The 21,788-nt window shown below is 38.8% G+C and overlaps 1 protein-coding gene across 1 annotated transcript in view; it reads left to right on the plus strand.

The window, feature by feature from the left end:
• LOC309548136 (zona pellucida-like domain-containing protein 1) overlaps nucleotides 1-21,788 on the plus strand; it is a gene marked incomplete at both ends in the record, with an annotated part of 74,481 nt that overhangs the window by 51,762 nt on the left and 931 nt on the right. Inside the window, 4 exons of the mRNA XM_082248100.1 lie at nucleotides 122-202; nucleotides 1,802-1,973; nucleotides 4,153-4,267; nucleotides 8,661-8,684. Of these exons, the coding sequence (XP_082104226.1) occupies nucleotides 122-202; nucleotides 1,802-1,973; nucleotides 4,153-4,267; nucleotides 8,661-8,684 (392 nt within the window). The remainder of the gene's footprint in view (nucleotides 1-121; nucleotides 203-1,801; nucleotides 1,974-4,152; nucleotides 4,268-8,660; nucleotides 8,685-21,788) is intronic.

Consider the following 21,788-nt stretch of genomic DNA (forward strand, 5'->3'; position numbering starts at 1 on the left):
GAATATGTTGGTAGGCAAAATTAAATATGACAAATGTATATTTGAGAAGATGTCCTGTTTTTGATTTAGCATTGCTAATTAAAGAATTGTTCACATGTAAAATAAATGCCTTTTCCTGCAGATTTAATGTGTTACTGGATAGATGCTATGCTTCAACGTCCCCATACCCAACCAATTCAACCTCCTATGACCTGTTTGTAGGGTAAGTTAACAAAGATTGGATGCTAATCGTCTTGTTTTCAGCCTGAAAACAAGATGATTATTACCTTAACCATGTTTTCAGTATTAACACATTTTATGGCACTTTTTATAAAATGGAAAACGTGAAATATCCTCATCTTGTTTTTTTTTTTTACACCATAATGACATTTTTGCTGGTTAAAAAGAAAATTAGGCAAAGCAAATCAATTCATTTAAACAAATATATTTTTATAAATCATTTCTGAACGAGGTGTTTAGATCTAGGAATAAGATTTGGTAAACTCAGCCCATTCACAATTCAAAGTCCCAGTGAACTAATGCACCAATTCACCCACCATAACACATTGTAATGATACTACGCTGCAAGGGCTCTTTAACTTTGGTCAGCAGTCTTAGAAGAGCCTATAAGGATGGCTTTGTTATCCGCAAGCTCCTAACTATAAAAAGGAGAGAACATGTGTATTGATAGCTGTGGCAGGGAAAGCAATGAAAAGGAACAAGGTGTGATTTAGGTAATTTAGAAAACTATACTTTGTTAGCTTTTTGTGCAATAAAACCATTTGTTTCTTTTTTTTGTTGATTTAAGGTCAGCAGTCACTTGCAGTATCATGTTACCCCCTCCATAACAATGCATTTATTTATTTTTGCTGCAAGTCTTCCCTTTAAAAATAAAAATAAAATAAGCTTTTGTTTCAGAAGTAGTATATTTGGATTTATTTTGTTTATTTCATGTTGCTAGGGCCTTTTACTAATTTTGGAGTGTTTAAAGCACAGTATTCACTTGTTTCTGATTCTGATTCTCAAGTTTGCAGCAAACAGCTGCATTATTTAGGTTAAACTTTAGGGGTGGTATTGTGTGGGGTTTTAATTTTTAATTGTATTTAATAGGCTCTTTTTAAGTTTGGGGTGTTCAAAGTGGAGCATTAGCTTGTTTCTTCCCATCTGTTTTTGGGCCTGCAATTCACTGGGAGTCGCTGCATTGTTAAAAGGAAAAATAAAACAAAATATAAGAAAAGCGTGCATCTAAAACATCTTATTTCACTGACATTCAATGCTTTCCCCTATCCCCATAGATAAAATAAAATGTAGGCATAAACCAGTTTGGCCTATTATCCCTGTTCAAGGCTGACCTGCGGCTGGCCAATTTTACACAGCTGTTTCCTCTGTAGTCTCTTAAACTATTTTAGCAAATCCCCATACCTGTGTTCTTTGTCTATAAAAAAATTGGGCCTAAAATTATAATTCAAGTTGTCCTGCTTCTGGCAAATTCTACACTGTTGTATCCTCTGTGGTCTTTTCATTCTTGTAGTAAAACTCTTACCCATGCTCTTTGTCTCCAGCAACTTAAAATTGCTATTAAAAATGATCCCGCTGCTTCCTAATTTTACATTGCTACGTTATCTCTGGTCTCTTATTTCTGTCACTAATACCTTTTAACCATTTCTCCCTCATTCCACCTTGTATTTCCAACATTTTTTTTTTTTTTTTTTTTTAGTTTGTGGTAAATTAGCTTTTTTTGTAAATCAGTTTGTGACTTGAACAACCTGACATGAAATTAGGTTGAAAAAATTACTATAATCTTTTTTTTCTAATTCTCTAGATGCCAAAAGGATCCTTATACTTTTATAAAAACAAACGGAGACAGTCAGGTTGCCCAGTTTTACTTTTCAGCCTTCCGATTCCTTGAACAGTATGAGCAGCCTGTATCAACGTTTTATTTGCATTGCATTACCAGACTCTGTGAAGTTTCTGCATGTTCATCTTTTAAGCCAGTAAGTATTGCAGACATCCCTGAGTGTGATTCACCAAGTTGTACTGTATATCATTGTAAATAAAGCCATTCTTTTTATTTTGATCCATATTTTATCCTTGAAATAATTAACAATAAGGATTTTGGTACTCCTACTATCTACAGTATGTTTATATAAGTGTGTCATGGGAATCATACGCTAAGACCAGGGCTTTTTTTTTTTTTTTTTTTTTTTTAGAGAATAGGTGCAGGAACTACCCTCTTCCGAGTCACCCCTTGTCTCTGCCCCTGCTCACTGAGCACCATTCCTTGGTTCAACCCCTCCCCCTTATCCCAGTACCACTGCTTTTAGAGAATACAGAACCAAGTATTATTTTTGCGGTGCTAAGTAATTTGTATTGAATTTGTTAATGACAACAGGAAAGACAATAAAATAGATTGTAATAGCCTTTAAATCAAGGCTACCAAAAGTGCTTGCTAAATGGTAATACAACAACTCAAGAATATGCCGTATACTTCAGTAAATATCATGTGACTTGTTCAAACAATAATAAAGGTGCTAGTGCAATAAATAGATAAATAACTGCAATTTTAAATTAATATATGTACACATCAACTAAATCAGTGGGCTGAAGGATAAATAAACAATGCAATATTCCAATGCAATAAATAATAAAAGTGCATAAATTGGTAATCAATAACTTATATTTTATACTGTGGTGCCTGAGTTATAAGTGCAAGTGTCCCAAACGAGTTAATTCAAGTCAATATAAAGTGACTGTAGTGATCAAAGTTCAAAAGGGATTTTCCTTGTGCAAATATGCTCATCCGATACAATCAAAGTGCAGGTGCTCAGTGTGGATCTTATCCAATCCGCCTTGTGACATGTATGTGGCACAGGTTCCTCTCCACCGTGGTATGGATAAAGTTGGGTAACTTACCAGATGTTGTTGGTCTCATATGCCTTATAGCACTAAGACCACTCACGCTTGTTTGGCCCCCAAGGCCAGGGTAGGTTCCCCCGTGGCGCTCCAATGTTAGGGTGATGGTAGAGTCCTCCTTTCCTCTCTCCGCATCAGATAAGGGCCAGGGTATAAAAAGAAATACTCCGGATAGTGTAGTAGGTATGATTACATTTTTATTCCCCATCCATGGGTAAATAGCAAGTAAAAACAAGTGCAATAGGGGTATTCGTGACAGTGCACAAGCAGAGATTCCGGCTTGCATTCCACCTGCTGTACTAGCGTTAAGGGATATTGTTCATTCCATGTGATAGCAATAAAGTTGATTAAAAAAAATGAAAATACCTGTGAATAAAATAAATTATAGTTGAAAAAATGTAAAGTGTAAATGTAAAGTACCCATATCCCCCCCCCCCCCATGCAAATACGAATGTGCTCGTAGGTTCTGCACTCATATGGAAATGGTGATCCCATCACACATAGTACTATGAACATCAGAGTGAAAGCAGTAATTCTAGCACCAGACCTTCTGTGCAACTCTAATATGGTAACCTGTAAAGGCTTTTAAAGTGTCGCCTATGGAGATTTTTAGGTACTATAGTTTGTCGCAGTTCCACAGGTATACACAGTTTTAAAGAGTGACATGTTAGGTATCTATTTACAAAGGACAAACAGTTAAAGCTGCTAAGACATAACGACTTTCACAGATTTTAAAGATGAAATCCCACTGGCATCTGCTCCATACAGTGCACAAAGGAGAAAAATTAATATATCCTTAATTGCATCTATTTGTTCTTTTATAATGTGAATTATAAAATGTTAGGGGCTTATTCATACTTGGCATGGCATTACCACTTCCTAAAATGCACAGTAATGTGCTTTACCACAATTCACAGCAATGCAACTGCTCTACGAATGGTGCACTGAGGTAAGATCCATTGTGAATAGCACTTCAACACACTGTACAATTGACAGCAATGCACTGCAGCATATCGCTATACCATGTATTGTGGTGCATTGCTAAAAAAGTGTCATATGTTTTTTTTTCATCTGTTGGGGTGCATCTGCAGTGCATTCAGAATAAATGGGTTGCCTTAACGCAGTGCACATTAATAAGTGTGCAATAATGCACTGTTAAGAAAACGTAAGTTTGAATTGTTCAAGTTGTGTGGCAGTTGTGTTTTAACATGAATTCCTTCTTATCTTGACTACTAAGACTGAACAAACATTTCTTTACAGGTCTGCTCAAAACGAAAAAGGAGTGCTAGAGCAGCTTCAGAATCTTCAGTGTCTCCTTCTCTTTCTGATCCAGCAACAGTGACTTCACCTGGGATCATTACCAGTGCTGACACTAGTAAGTACAAATGCACACAACACTAAATATACACTTATTAAAAAATGGCATGGGAGATATTAAAAGTAAACCTTCACCTTTTAAGAGCAATTCCACTCCGTTCCTGTCTGCACCCCAGTCGATTTCCTGATCCGCTTCCGGGTGCTGCTGCCACCATTCAAAGAAAGGAAAACTGTCAGTAAAGACTTTCGGCTTCATAGCTTGTTCCCTACTGCGCATGCGCGAAGCGCGCTGTGCTTTCTAACTAGCCAGGTGGCGGAGGAAGGAGGAGGGGGGCTGAACTTCTGAGGAATCTCTCCACAGCGAGGTCTCTCAGAAGTGGGGACAGATACCTGTCAAAAACAGGTACCCGCTCCCCTCTGCCCCCTGAAAGGTGCCAAATGTGGCACCGGAGGGGGGAAAAGGAAGCAAACAAGTAGAGCTTCCCCCATTTTGGTGGCGCTCCGCTTTAAAAAAATGCAATGCTGCCCTGCCTTGTACCATCCCTCTCTCACAATTGGATATCAATGATATTTTATTTATTTGTGCTGCAAAGCAGCTTTTCCTAATTTTTCGCGTAGTTGAGAATGACATGTGTTCTCTCTTCCCCCCTGCACGTGTGCAGAAGTGCTCCAGGGCTTAGAGTCCTGAGTGAGCCCTGTGGCACATCTGCACTTGTACAGGTCCTGCTAAACCACTGGACCGGAAGGATTTGCCCCCTTAATGACCAGGCCATATTTTGCGATTCAGCACTGCGTTACTTTAACGGACAATTGCGCAGTCATGCGACGCTGTACCCAAATAAAATTGATGTCCTTTTCCCACAAATAGAGCTTTCTTTTGGTGGTATTTGATCACCTCTGCAAATATAGCGACAATTCTGAAGAAAAAAAAACCCTATGTTTTTCACATTCTGCTATATAACATTCTCAAAAAAAAAAAAATATTAAAATCAAAATTTTTTAACATTTTAGACCAATTTCTTGTCTGCTACATATTTTTGGTAAAAAAAATTGCAATAAGCGAATTTTGATTAGTTTGCGCAAAAGTTATCGCGTCTACTAGCTAAGGGAAAGATTTATGTAATTTTTATTTATTTATTTTTTACTAGTAATGGCAACAATCTGCGATTTTTAGCAGGACTGCGACTTCGCGGCGGACAGATCGGACCCCTAACTGACATTTTTGACACTTTTGGGGGGACCAGTGATATTACTACAGTAGTCAGTGCTAAAAATATGCACTGTTACTGTAGTAATGCCATTGGCAGGGAAGGGGTTAATCCAGGGGTGATCAAAGGGTTACATATGTACCTAGGGGCATGTTTCTAACTGTATAAGAGCTGGGCTTGTGAAAATGAACACAGAGACCTGTGATCCTATACAGCGGGGAGCGATCGCGGATGGCAGGCGGCAATTGGAGCTGCAATTGGAGCTGCCTGCCCCATGCATCAGAGTCCCTGCTGACGAGTGGGCCGGGAGGGCACCGCCAGCGGCGCGTGACCGACATATACCTATGGCGGTTCACGCAGGAGGGCCAGCCTGCCGCAGTATTTCTGCAGTGGGCGATCTGAAAGCGGTTAATATCTGTGCATGTGTGGGTTTCTCCTGCGCATGTGCAAAGATGGTAATTTTGGAAGTCCTAACATAAATTCGAAGTTTTTATGCTGTGTTAGCCACATCCCTATATTATATTAAATGTATCAAAGATTGAATTTCCCCCATTGGATGGGACTTTTAAGGCTATAATAATAAAATATTTTAAAATCTTAAAGTTTTATTTAAATTCCATAAAATATAGTATATAAATCACATAAGAAGTTTTCCACATAACAAAATATCAAATCACAAATTACAATGTACATATGGGTACGTAGTAAAGGAAGTATGAGACAGGACTCAAATTGTTGTGGCTGCACATCCTCATATAATATTGGCAAGAAGAGCGGAGCAGAAAATGGGACTTTAAAGATAGCCACTCATAACCCCATGGAAAAAGTATTTATACAATAAAAATTTCATTTTATTTAGACATCATTAAAAAGTCATATTAAATCAATACATGAACATACAATGTCTCCCCATCGTGAAACAGGCTCTCTCCCAAAATACACAGGGGAGACCTATAGAAATACCCGTACTATATACATATATCTTGTGATTGGTATTGGGGTATCTGGATCCCACGGGTATCTCAAAGAATCACAGGATCACAAATGTATATTTGGGTATTACAAATTATACTTGCAGAGTTTGTATATGTTTCAGAGTCAAATAGCTTCTTTTTCAGGGATAAATCTGTAGGCCATATGATGTGATCTATAGTAAAAATCACAGATTGTGGAAGTCCTAAACTTTGCGTATCCTTGGGAAATTTCACATGTGCAGATCTGTGCCCGAAAGCCAGGCACGGCCCTTTGGCACTTCTACGCACACACCATATTAGTGGCATCAATGAAATATACGAACAGAGGGCTGAAGTTCTTCTTTAAATTATCAAAATGTATTTGACAGTTGAATCTATAAATGAAAAGACATACAAAAAATAAAACCAAAAAACAACCAAACCTTTTTTTAAATAATTTTACCAGTACTAGTTTTAAAACAATTGGTGTATTAGTAGATAAAAGTACAAATGTTATTTAGTAATTTGTCCCATTATATTGAACTAAATGTATGTTTGTAGCACAGAGCATAGTGATTTAATAAAGAGCTAAAACAAATGGATGGGGCCTCATATACACAGTTGGTTAACTCTGTGTTGGAAGGCAGAAGGCACAAGTTCAGGTGCCTGTCAAAACCTTTCATGCTGGGATTTTACATACGTACATGTGGCAGAAAACAATAACATCTAAGTGGCTGTAAACCTTCTAAATGAAAAAAAAATTAACACTGCACATCCCTCTTTATTGTTTACTAGCCTCAATCCAAAGCACTGATTGTGGTTTCTCTCTGATATCTCCTCCCTCTACCACCTGCATGACTCAACTCTGACAGTCTAACTCAACACCATGGAATATCAGGTGATGCCCCCCCCCCCCAAGCACAGACAAGGAGAATGACAGCCTGCACTGTGCATGTTTCCCTGTTATTCTGTGTAGAGGGAGGTGTGTCCTTTCCCTCCACTCAGGTCTCAGATTACACTGATCTCTCATCTCTAGTGTGTGCAGTGTGTGACATCAGAACCCCATCAGAAAAATCCTTTTTTTCTGCATGTTTTAGGAGGCTGTACTGGAGATGGCTGCAGATAAACAGGTACAATTGTATGTAGGAGGATTTGTTTCATCTTTGTGTATCACCTGCAGCTGGTCACTTCACTCTGTATCTGTAAGGGTTTACAACGACCTCTAAAATAAATAGTAAAGAAAATATTTTAAAAATGTCTAAAGAAAAAAGGCAAGTACTTCCTGCCAAAATTGACATGCTGTTACAAAGTTTGCCATGACATGACCAATGTGTACAGACATTTGTTGGTAATGTTGACTTGCCAAAGACTGGTTGGGGTGGTTAAAACATGGATCAGTTGCCTGTTTTTTACCTTGCCGTGGCTGCTCATGTTAACAAGGCCTTAGAAATACTTAAAGTGGCTGTAACCCATTCCATATACCCAGCGAAGTGACTATTCTCAGGTAATACATAGAGAGAAAACAAGTACGTCTACATAAGTTGTGCCTGTTTATCTGCATCATTCTCTTCTCTACATCCATTGAAAGTGCGGAATTTATACAGGTTGTCTGAGATTTCAGAAAAAGAGGGTGGAGAGCTGAAGTTACAATCTGCAGAGCTCAGTACGCAGAGCTCTGAGAGCTGATTGGAGGGAAGGGACACATCCCCCTTCACACAGCACACAGGAACAGGGCTGAAACTGCCATTCAGCTGATTATCCCTCCCATGTCACCTTTTTTCTCTTGGTATCAGGAAAACTTGTCAGAAGTGACTTAACGTGTTAGGAAAGGAACGGGGCAGCAGACAGAAATGACACTTAGTGCCCTTATTTGAGACAAGTACACATTATAGAGGGATATGCTTTGTTAGCATTTCATGTCTGAGATTTACAACCACTTTAAGCATTATAGATGGTGCTGATGGCAGGGAGAAACAATCACTATCACCTATGATATTACAGTATAGTATTATTATAATGCAACACATAAATGATCTTACTCAAGTTATACATAAACTGAGTATTCTCATGGCTTCTCGGGTAAGAAATATTTTAGGAAGCAAAAAAATTGAATGTATATGACATACATAGTGGAGCTTTGAATCAAGATGTTTTCAACAATGTTTCTATATTAATGCAAAGTATAGTATTTAAAACTACTGAGATGTAATACTTTAGTACTATATAGTTGAGTCTAAATCATTGATTCTAAATATTGTAGCATAACAATAATTTATCATTTTCACCACAGAAAATCCATCCAGTTCATCCTCCGGTAAGTTGATACACTATTATTTAATTTTTGTTGTCAGATGAATGCTATATTGTATTATAATAATAAATTACACAGTACTCAATCAACAAGAGTAAGTAGATGTTTTATGTAAAAAAAATAGCATGTGCTTAGTGGAAACGAATACATATTTACATGACAAATAGCAAGGCTTTATAAATGTGGTAGAAAGAAACAGTTAAACTAAAGCCATTGCAGCTACCTCTACTCTGGTATAATATTGCACACTCAAGTAATGTATGCAAGGGATGCTTTAGGTCACTTTGTTCATAACTGTTCAATAATGTTTAAAGCTGATCTCCAATGTGACAGTCCCTTTAAATAGTTTGCTTGGGCCATTCATGGGAAGCTTTGTATTCTATGAATAAATACAAAGCTTCATCTGACTGGCTGAGGCATAGAGGCAGATGGATGACATATTACACCTTTATTTAGGGTGTAACATGTAACATGGTGCAAACTCCTCAATGCCCAAACCATATATTCTTGTGACAGCGTGTAGGGGTTCATCTCCCCATCAGCAGCTGTGACAGAGATCTCTGAATGAATAAACTACAAGTAACGTCTATCAACCAGGGCAGATTGATTTGTAGTTTTCAATGGAGCATAGGCATGGTGATTACCACCCATGTAGGCCATAGACAGTTCCTACAGCTTTCTAACTGAAAGTCCATGCATACACACAATCCTCCTCCTCTTCTTCTTCCTCCTGTGAGTTTTGTGTCCCTGCAGGCATGATATCTGCATAAAGGGGGCCTTGTGAGGAAAAGAAGTCCTCATCTTCCTCCTGCTGTTCTGCCTCAAGTGCCCTGTCCATGATTCCACCAAGCTGTACTCCAGCAGGTAGACTAAACGGATAGTGTCACTGATGCATGCATCATCTTGGCTCCCCATCCTTGTGGCCTCCTCAAATAGTGAAAGGATGATGCATGCATCCTTTATCAAAAGCCACTGGCGTGGTGAAAAAAAGCCAAACTTCCCTGACCCTGTCCTTATGCCATGCCTTCACAAGTACTCATTGATGGCCCTCTGCTGCATGTGCAGCCGCTGCAGTGTTGCCAATGTTGACTTCCACCTTGTGGGCATGTCACAAATAAGGCGGTTGGTGGGCCGGTTGAATTCTTGTTGAATGTTAGATAAGCTTTGGCATTGTATGAACACAGGAAATGGCCACAGACTTTTTTGGCCTGCCTCAGGAGATCTTGAAAGTCCGGGTATCTGCTCAAGAAATGCTGCACCACCAGATTCAGAACATGTGCCAAGCATGGAACATGTGTCAAGTGTCCCTGTCGGAGGGCGGAGAGAAGGTTTGTGCCATTGTCGCATACAACCATTCCTGGCTCAAGCTGTCGTGTCGTCAACCATCTCTGAGCCTGCCCCTACAGCGCTGACAGAAACTCTGCCCCAGTGTGACTCCTATCCCCTACTCAGACCAACTGAAGCACGGCCAGTGCGCAATTAGGGAAATGTAACGTCCCTGTCCATGCCTGCTGGACCAAGAGTCAGCAGTAATGTGAACCCTCCTGCTGACTGCTCTGACTAAACAGCACATTCCACAAATTTGCAAAAGGGAGCAGAGTCTACCAGATGAAAAGGCAGCAATTGTAATGCTAGCAATTTGGCCAAGCTAGCATTAAGATGCTGAGCATGTGGATGGCTGGGACAGTATTTCTTCCTACAGTTCAGCAACTGGGGTAGTGAAATTTGCCTGCTGCTCAAATCAAGCAGTGGTGTACTGCTAGCAGATTGGGTGCAAGTCTCTGTGGCACTCAATGCTATACCATTATACCTCTCAATGCTGGTATTTGAGAAAGCATGAGGTATAGTAGGGTTAGAGATGCCAGATGAGGCGCAAGGTGAAGTATGCTTGTTTTTATCTTGTGTTTTTTTCAGGTGCTGTTGCCAACAGACTGCATGGCAGGTCGTCATATGCCTTTTCAAGCATGTGGTTCCCAAGCGGCTGGTGTTCTGGCCACGCTTGATACGCTTCAGACAGATGTTGCAAACAGCAATGGTGCAGGCTACTGCACATGTGATGAAAAAAGCCCAGGCTAATGAACTTTTGGAATTCTGTGGGGATTTTGCAGCACGCTGCACCTGTGGAGCTCTGTGCTGTGATGCAATAGGTTGGCTACTCCTATGGTGGCCCCTGGAGCACATCCTGCCTCATTGGAGTTGTGCCTCCTCTTCCTCCCCCTCATTTTCCTCCTCTATCCTGTCAGGCACCCAAGTATAGTCAATGACCTCATCATCCCCTCCCTCCTCATCACTGGAGCAAACTTGGCAGTATGCTTCAGTTGTGGCAACATGACTGCTAGTTTCTTGTGCGTCATTGTCACCCCCTCTCTATAGGCCCATGTTATTCCCTTCATCAGAGAAAACACACATTACCAGTCCCTGCGCAGATCCTGGAGATTGATTCTCAAGCTGGGGAATCTTGTAATATGGCCTGTGGTGAAACACATGAATGAAGCGTGGCAGCTCTCCTAACCCTCCATGGGATATGAGGCAAAGCAGCTGTACAAAAAATAAAGGAACACAGTGGTGTTGAGATCTGAAGAAGGAGGCTACGCCTCCGAAACGTTGTCCTTAGCAACCCCATGCAAGTCATGCTCTGGGTCCCGATCGGGGAGTCTCGCTCTGCTCAACCGCATTGTCAGTTTCTCTGAGCGGCTATAGCATCCGGCTCTTGGAGGGTGTGCGGCGGAGGCTGGACCGTGCGCAGGCTCACCACATCGAGTCTCCTTGAGTAATCCGAGGCGGTTGGCTTAGCCGTACGATACTCACTGACTAGTGCAGGACGAACAGCTGAGCCGCCGAGGCTAGGAGGAGAGAGCCCTGTAAACATCATCGGGGGATATTTATTTCCATGCATGACTTCCTATCTGTTTGTGAGTACCTGTTTTTATGGCTTCTATTAACTTCAAATAAATGGTGTTACACTAGGGCGGTGTGCGCTCTGTTCCTTTATTTTTTGTATTCCCTTCATCAACCTGGGAACCAACATCACAGCTTTCAAATTGCTGCACATCCTCCAGCAGCATGTCACTGACACTATTATCGAATAGTTCAGGTGACTCCTCCCTGCATGATGGTGGGGCAACAGAAGGAGTAGCTGTGGAGAAGGAGCCTGTGGAATGGGCCACTTTGACAGCTGTGGTGGAAGGCAAACTAGTATGAGCGTGGGTGTAGCTTATTTATCCACTCCACCAACTCTTCTACGTGTTGTGGCTGAATAACATGGCCAGCACCGGAAATAAAGGACAGGCGTGCCTCGCATGCAGAGGATGCACAATGTCTGTGACCACCACTTTTCACTGTGGACACAGAGGCTGCTTGCCCTCTTTTCGTGGCCAGTGAGCATCTGCCTCTCCTTGTCGGCCTTTCGAACATGATTTAATTTTTTTTTGGGGGGGGGGGGGTTATTACTGGTAGATCAGTATATAATATATATATAATGCACTGCTGATATGTACTGAACTGACCGTTAGATACTGAATGGCCTGATATTTACTCAAGTGGCCTATATATCTATAGAGATATCAATGTGTGGCCTTTACAGAACCAACCAATAGATAGCGAATGGCCTGGTATATACTCAAGTGGCATACATATATATATATATTTATATATATATATATATATATATATATATATATATATATATATATATGCAGATATCAATATATGGTCTATACTGAAAGGACCGATAGATACTCAAGGGCCTAATATATGTAATCAATTGTCCTATATATATCTAGAGAGATCAATGTATGCTCTATACTGAACTGACTGATAGATACTTAACGGCCTAATATACATAATCAATTGTATTATATATATAGAGAGATCAATATATGCTCTATACTGAACTGACCGATAGATATTCAATGGCCTAATATATGTAATCAATTGTCCTAATATATATATATATATATATATATATATATATATATATATATATATAGAGAGAGAGAGAGAGAGATCAATGTATGCTCTATACTGAACTGACCAAAAGATACTCAATGGCCTACTATATGTGATCAATTGTCCTATATATATATATATATATATATATATATAGAGAGAGAGAGAGAGAGAGATCAATGTATGTTCTATACTAAACTGACCGATAGATACTCAATGGCCTAATATATGTAATAAATTGTCCTATATATATATATATATATATATATATATATACAAACCCGATTCCAAAAAAGTTGGGACACTCTACAAATTGTGAGTGAAAAAAGGAATGGACGAATTTACAAATCTCATAAACTTATATTTTATTCACAATATAATATAGATAACATATCCAATGTTGAAAGTGAGACATTTTGAAATGTCATGCCAAATATTGGCTCATTTTGGATTTCATGAGAGCTACACATTCCCAAAAAGTTGGACAGGTAGCAATGTACATATAAGGTGTAATGGATATCAGCGCAAAGTATTGAAGTATCAAAAAATATTGTGGCTGCAATATCAAAGTGGTGAATCACTACACATAAAATCAATAAATATATAAAGTGATATCGCGCTACAATAAAGTGCTAATAACAAAAAATTGCTGTTCGAATAGAACAGCAATTTTTTGTTATTAGCACTTTTTTTTTTTTTTTAACACAAAAAAAGGTGCTTTATTGAAGAAAGAATCAATACACGTTATATAATCAACAGTATAGGGTCGTAGACGTATAAAGTGCAATACATAAAACATTCAATTAGCACTTTATTTTAGCGCAATATTTTTATTATTATTATTATACAGGATTTATATAGCGCCAACAGTTTGCGCAGCGCTTAACAAAATGAAGGCAGACATTACAGTTACACTACAATTTGGAACAAAAGGAATCAGAGGGCCCTGCTCGTTAGAGCTTACAATCTAAAAGGATTGTAATTGATATCACTTTATATATTTAATGTACATATAAGGAACAGCTGGAGGACCAATTTGCAACTTATTAGGTCAATTGGCAACATGATTGGGTATAAAATGAGCCTCTCAGAGTGGCAGTGTCTCTCAGAAGTCAAGATGGGCAGAGGATCACCAATTCCCCCAATGCCGCCGCTAAAAATAGTGGAGCATTACCAGAAAGGAGTTTCTGAGAGAAAAATTGCAAAGAGTTTGAAGTTCTCATCATCTACAGTGCATAATATCATCAAGGATTCAGAGAATCTGGAGCAATCTCTGTGTGTAAGGGTCAAGGCCGGAAAACCATACTGGATGCCCGTGATCTTCGGGCCCTTAGACGGCACTGCATCACATACAGGAATGCTACTGTAATGGAAATAACAACATGGGCTCAGGAATACTTCCAGAAAACATTGTCGGTGAACACAATCCACCGTGCCATTCGCAGTTGCCGGCTAAATCTCTATAAGCCAAAAAAGAAGCCATATCTAAACATGATCAAGAAGCGCAGGCGTTTTCTCTGGGCCAAGGCTCATTTAAAATGGACTGTGGCAAAGTGGAAAACTGTTCTGTGGTCAGACGAATCAAAATTTAAAGTTCTTCAAAAGAGGACAAGGACAACCCAAGTTGTTATCAGCGCTCAGTTCAGAAGCCTGCATCTCTGATGGTATGGGGTTGCATGATTGCGTGTGGCATGGGCAGCTTACACATCTGGAAAGGCGCCATCAATGCTGAAAGGTATATCCAAGTTCTAGGACAACGTATGCTCCCATCCAGAGGCCGTCTCTTTTAGGGAAGACCTTGCATTTTCCAACATGACAATGCCAGACCACATACTGCATCAATTACAACATAATGGCTGCGTAGAAGAAGGATCCGGGTACTAAAATGGCCAGCCTGCAGTCCAGATCTTTTACCCATAGAAAACATTTGGCGCATCATAAAGAGGAAGATGCGACAAAGAAGACCTAAGACAGTTGAGCAACTAGAAGCCTGTATTAGACAAGAATGGGACAACATTTCTATTCCTAAACCAGAGCAACTTGTCTCCTCAGTCCCCAGACATTTGCAGACTGTTATAAAAAGAAGATGGGATGCCACACAGTGGTAAACATGGCCTTGTCCCAACTTTTTTGAGATGTTGATGCCATGAAATCTAAGATCAACTTATTTTTCCCATAAAAATTATACATTTTTTCAGTTTAAACATTTGAAATGTCATCTATGTTGTACTCCGAATAAAAGATTGAAATTTGAAACTTCCACATCATTGCATTCTGTTTTTATTCACAATTTGTACAGTGTCCCAACTTTTTTGGAATCGGGTTTGTAGATAGATCAATGTATGCTCTATACTGAACTGACCGATTGATACTCAATGGCCTAATATATGTAATCAATTGTCCTATATATCTAGAGAATATATATATAGAGAGAGTGATCAATGGAGATCAATGTATGCTCTGTACTCAACTGACCAATACCGTATTTTCCGGCTTATAAGACGACTGGGCGTATAAGACGACCCCCCTAATTTTCAAGTTAAAACATAGGTTTTGGGCTATACTCGCCGTATAAGACTACCCCCCTTCCGAAGCAAGGCAACACCAATGAAAAACATCAGATTTCTCATAGATCTCCAAGGTACTCCAAGTAATGTAATACATGTAATCTTTCATAATATCTCCAAGGTACCCTAAGTATTACCAGTAGATGTAATCTCAAGACGCTGGCTGTGCGGGAATCCTGTACCGGTATACCGTATGTACCGTAGCTTCGGCTACATACAGTATACCGCGCTGAGCCAATCACAGTGAGCGATGTGTTCTATTATTGAATGCAAAGCCGGCTCGGATTGGCAGAGTCAGAGAGGCGGACTGATGTTACTCTGCCAATCCGAGCAGGCTTTGCATTCAATAATAGAATACATCGCTCTCCCTGATTAGCTCAGTGCGGTACACTGTATGTAGTCTACGGTACATACGGTATACCGGTACAGGATTTCCACACAGCCAGCGTCTTGAAAGATTACATCTACCAGTAATACTTATACTTAGGTTACCTTGGAGATATTATGCTCGGCTTATAAGATGACCCCCCATTTTTGGGGAATCTTTTTGAGGTTCAAAAGTAGTCTTATACGCCAGAAAATACAGTAGATACTCAATGGCCTAATATATAATCATTATATATAAAATTGCATATATAATGATAAATGTTAATGAAAATCTTAGCTGGGCAGTACTCACACCCAATTCAAGGGAGGTCCACACACAAAGAGCATACATTGATCTCTTTATATATATATATATATATATATATATATATATATATATATATATATATAGGACAATTGATTTTATATTAGGCCATTGAGTATCGGTCACTTCAGTATAGAGCATACATTGATTTTTCCATAGGACAATTGATTATATATTAGGCCCTTGAGTATCTATCGGTCAGTTCAGTATAGATCATACACTGATATCGAATATATATAGGCCACTTGAGTATATATTAGGCCATTCAGTATCTATCGGTCATTTCAGTATAGACCATATATTGATATCTACATATATATATGCCACTTGAGTATATATCAGGCTATTTAGTATCTATTGGTCGGTTCTGTATAGACCATACATTGATATCTCTATAGATATATAGGCCACTTGAGAGGCCATTCACTATCTATTAGTTAGTTCTGTATAGACCACACATTGATATCTCCATAGATATATAGGCAACTTGAGTATATATCAGGCCATTCGGTATCTATCGGTCAGTTCAGTACATATCAGCAGTGCATTATATATATATTATATACGTATGCGCGCGCAGTGCATTATGGAAACGGGTGCTCAAATTTCCCGCGGAGAGGCACATTTGTTCATCATTCGCCAATGTTCGAGTCGAACTTAGGTTCAACTCGAAGCTCACCCCTAGTAATAACTTTTTTAGAACTTAAAAAAAAAAAAAAAATCAATGTATACCATGACTTAGAAAATGTCCTTAAACTGATTAAGTCCCATCAACAGCTGTTGAGTCACAGGGCGATTGTTCTACAGACACATTTCACTTTGCATGTGAATCACCAAAAAAGTCATCCTATTTCACACCAAAGAATGGTATACCTAGGAGTCCAATTTGACACCACAGAAGATACATTTTTGTTGACATACCACATGTTTTTACAACAGATACACTTTTTTTTAACAGTGTAATTGAGTCCTCAATATTAACTGTGGAGTATTGCATGGCACTTCTAGGTCTGCTAGCAGCAGCTATTCTAGTATTACTGTGGGCCTGATGACTTATGAATTATCTGTAGCCATGCTTCCTTCCTAAACGGGACCCCATGTTGACGAACCACAAGATAATTTGACCTCTGTCCATTGTTCAAGATTTGTTATGGTGGCCTTTTCTCTCAATAATTTCTATTTGTTTTCTTCACAGTTACAAATAAAAAGAAAAATCTATTTTTCAAATGTTGTAAAATCATAATTTCTCCCCAAAATCCCCCCTCCCCACATCTCCCCAATCCCCCTATATCTACCCCACTCCGGAATTGCAGTCCTACTTCTCCTTTCTCAAATAAATTTGCATGTCCCACTCTTTAGTGACTCCCCTAATCTTTCCATAAATCTATGTATTCTCTGTTTTCTTTTAAAGTCAATCCATTTTCTCCACTTATTTGAAAAGCAGTCAACTTGTTCTTCATCTATACTACACAAATATTCCATATCATATATGTATTCCACTCTGCCACACCATTTCCTTACGGCAGGGGCTTCTGTTTCAAGCTATTTTTTTGGGATAGTCTCCTTCGCTGCATTAAGCAGGTTTGGTACTATTGATTTTCTTTAGTGTTTTAATGATCTATTTGTTCTATGGAATAGACATGTCCAGGGGTCATCTTTAATAATCTCACCTGTAATTTTATTGATAACTTGTTTTATCTTAGTACTCCCAGATCTTAGGACATTCCCACCAGACATGAATCATTGTGCCCACCATCTGACAGCCTCACCAACACAGATTTGACTTCACTGGCTGACAGCTGTGTGCTATAACCAGTGTTATATACCATCTCGAGAGGCACTTATAATTCATCTCAATGGTGTTTATATCTTCAGCGGTGCAGTGTGCTGCTCTCAACGCATTTCTCTCCTTGTGCTCATTCAAACCAAATCCTTTTTCCCATTCCCAACTTTCTATAAATGTACATTTCCCCAATCTCGCCAGATCAGTTAACATCTTATATGTCTGAGATAAGCCATGGATTACAGAGTTTTTTCACAAGATTCAACTCTTTTTCTGATCTGATGGGTTGGGGCAAAAAACATACAAAGTGTTTTAATTGCATATAACTCCAGTAATTTAGTGTCAATCTCTTTGTGTTTAATTAATTAAATGATCTAATTTTTCCATTATGTGTAATTTATTTTAGTTGCAAATTCCCACCACCAAACTGTTTCTCTGTACCGGGTATAAAATATGTTGTACCTACTAGTGGTAATAACGGAGAGTTGTATTTCCACCTGGCCTGCCTTTATAGCATGTCCCAAGTCTTACATACAGCTATTGTTATTTCTTGTGTATCTTTGTATAATTCCCTATACTTTGGTGGGACCCAGATGTTCCTATCCAATTGTGCTCTACTCAACCTGATTTCCAACTTGACTCATCTTTTTTTCTGAAATTTTTTTGTCCATTCTATCATCCGTGATATTAAAACTGCTGTGTGGCTTCTTTTATTGTCAGGAGCCGCTAATCCCCCCTGTGTCTTATCTCCACTGAAAGCTGCATACTGCACCCTAGGTTTTTTCAACTGCCATATAAATTTTAACAACATTGTTCTTATTGTTTTAAAATATACAGATGGAATAGCAATAGGTAACATTTGAAATCTGTATAGTATTTTGGGCAGGATTATAATTTTAAATATATTTATTCTACCTAACCAAGAGTCAATATTTTCCTAATGTTTAACTTTATCTCCTCTAACAATGGAATATATTTGGCAAGGTAAAGATTTTTAGTTAAAGGTGTTATATTTATCTCTAAGTATTTTAGTTTAGATTTAGCCCAAGTAAATGTTAATTCCTACTGCAGAGCCTGCTCTTCTTTTTTATTCAGTCAGTTTCTGATTTTATTGGGTTTATCTTGAAGTTTGGAAATAATTTAAAAAAGTGCGCTATTTTCTCTGTATGTGATCAAAAATAACTGCATATAAAAAAAGTCCACAGTGGCCTGAAAGAGCTATGAACATGGACCAATTAATGAATTCACAAAGGTGTAAAAAGTGATAAAATCATTAAAGTCATTAAAAGCTGCTATAAATAACATAGATTGTGTAAAATGAAAGTCTTTGGTTTAATGAAACTGTAACAGTCTTTAACAGATTCCGCAATAATCATTAAAGTCAATAAAAGCTGCTACAAATAACATAGTAAAAAATGTGGCGCTAATCTTAAAACTGCTTGCACAGAATGTCCATAAAAATCCAGGAGGGAAACAACAGTTTCTAGGTGATCAGTATAAATGAAAGTGAAGATCCTTATGCAGGAAGAAGTGAAGATCCTTTATTCAAGAGAGCCACCACCAAACACCCGTACACACTGTCTCTTGCCGGAATTATATGACCCTCATAACAAAGGTCATATACAGAATGTAACATAGGTAGATAAGGTCCTCCACTCCACTCTCCTGTAGCCGATCACCACTTTATCGCAATAGGGCTCAAGAAACGAAAGAAACAGAACACTTCCTCATAGTGTAACCTGCCTTAAAGTTTATTTGGCCCAAAAGCAATTAAAAACACTTACAAGATCACCGAAAATTATAAGGTGTTGTATGTTTTCCTCCACTGATGGGAGGGGGAACTGTCCCCGGTGAGAAAACAATAGCACAGCGGGGGAGATAGTTGTACTAACATTGGATTGTTAGTACATCACTCTAGTAGTGTGTATGAGGCTTTAGCTTCGGGTTTGTTATCAGCAGTAATAGATAAAATGCTTCAAGCACAAAAGCCTCAAGCACACAAGCAGAATGAATTGCTGTATCTGGTAAACATTTTTTTAAGTGTATCACTCCTCCCTACAGTGACTGACATCCTAGAATTTTTACAGATTTCTTTAGATAAAGGTCTAGGTTATATTAGTATAAGCAAGTGTTGACCAATTACTAGTGTCAAGTAAGTAGATGATTCTATATACCACTATACACAAGTTCAGATGTTTTGCCTGCCTCCAAAGAACCCCAAAAAATGCCCAAAAAAACGCTAGCGTCAAAAAAAAAAACGCCCAGGTGTGTTGTTGCAGGCATTTTTTGGGGGTTTTTGGAGGCAGGCAAAACATCTGAACTTGTGTATAGTGGTATATATACACACATACTTATATGTATATACACACCTAGACATATATAGGTGTGAAAGGAGCAGAAAAAACTACTTGTGCTAATGAAATAATTAACACCAATATAGTTACGCTCCTATCACACCTATATATGTCTAAGTGTGAAATACATATAAGTATGTGTGTATATATACCACTATACACAAGTTCAGATGTTTTGCCTGCCTCCAAAAACCCCAAAAAAATGCCTGCAACAACACACCTGGGCGTTTTTTTTTTGACGCTAGCGTTTTTTTGGGCATTTTTTGGGGTTCTTTGGAGGCAGGCAAAACATCTGAACTTGTGTATAGTGGTATATATACCACTATACACAAGTTCAGATGTTTTGCCTGCCTCCAAAGAACCAAAAAAATGCCCAAAAAAACGCTTGCTACTAAACCGGCAATGTGTGAAAAGCGAGAACTAACCACTAACCTGTTCTATAGGTGACAAAATACAAGCAATCTTTTTTTTATGGTTCTGGACATGCTACAGAGCTGAAACTTCACAGGTACACTTTTTAGACCCCCCAAATACTAAATCCAAAGAAATTTTTTTTTTTTTAATTTTTTCAATAATTGGCTCTCTATCAAAAATGACAATTTTTAAGAACTTTTTTTGTGTGATTTTGTATCTGGGGGTCTAAAAGGTGTACCTGTGAAGTTTCAGCTCTGTAGCATGTCCAGAACCATAAAAAAAAAAAGATTGTTTGTATTAGGTCAGTTATAGAACAGGTTAGTGGCTTCTTGCTTTTCACACCTTGCCGGTTTAGTAGCAGGCGTTTTTTTGGGCATTTTTTGGGGTTCTTTGGAGGCAGGCAAAACATCTGAACTTGTGTATAGTGGTATATATACCACTATACACAAGTTCAGATGTTTTGCCTGCCTCCAAAGAACCCCAAAAAATGCCCAAAAAAACGCTAGCGTCAAAAAAAAAAAAAAAACGCCCAGGTGTGTTGTTGCAGGCATTTTTTGGGGGTTTTTGGAGGCAGGCAAAACATCTGAACTTGTGTATAGTGGTATATATACACACATACTTATATGTATATTACACTTAGACATATATAGGTGTGATAGGAGCGTAACTATATTGGTGTTAATTATTTCATTAGCGCAAGTAGTTTTTTCTGCTCCTTTCACACCTATATATGTCTAGGTGTATATATACATACATGGGTGTGTATATATACCCCCTATACACATGTTCAGATGTCATGCCTGACTCCAAACATGTGCTCAAAAGATCCCTATGGACGCCTGCAGCCAAAAAGAATGCTGATGGGAGCGAAGCCATATTACTGCAGCGAAAGTGACACAAGAGAAACTAGCTTTTCTCTATAGCGGTCACCCTGATATTGAAGGGTTTTGTCACCCTGCCATAGCAGTCACTGTCAGTTAACCCTACAGTACACTACGGTCCCCTTACACTTGACACTTTCCCTACAGAAACTGAATAAATTAAAGCTAACTAAAGTGTAAAAGAGCACCCTAACTACACTAGAAATCCCTTTCCTCACACTAAAAATTGCTAAATGACACTTTGTAACACTTTGTAACAGAAGTAACAGAGCAGCATTCCACTCTCTTCCATGTCCCGTATAAGAATGCTAGGAATTTGGCGGGGGCTATCTTATATACTGGGGGGCGTATTCACTAAAGATTGGTCTATGGACCCCCTAGTCACTCCAATCACATTCCTAGCATTCTCCTGCCCCCTCAATTGGCTTTTGCTATTGGTTCTGGTCCAATCATGGGCTTTTAAAGCCCA

The sequence above is a fragment of the Pelophylax lessonae genome, assembly GCF_965119305.1.
Source record: "Pelophylax lessonae genome assembly, chromosome: 2".
NCBI classification, from domain to species: Eukaryota; Metazoa; Chordata; class Amphibia; order Anura; family Ranidae; genus Pelophylax; species Pelophylax lessonae.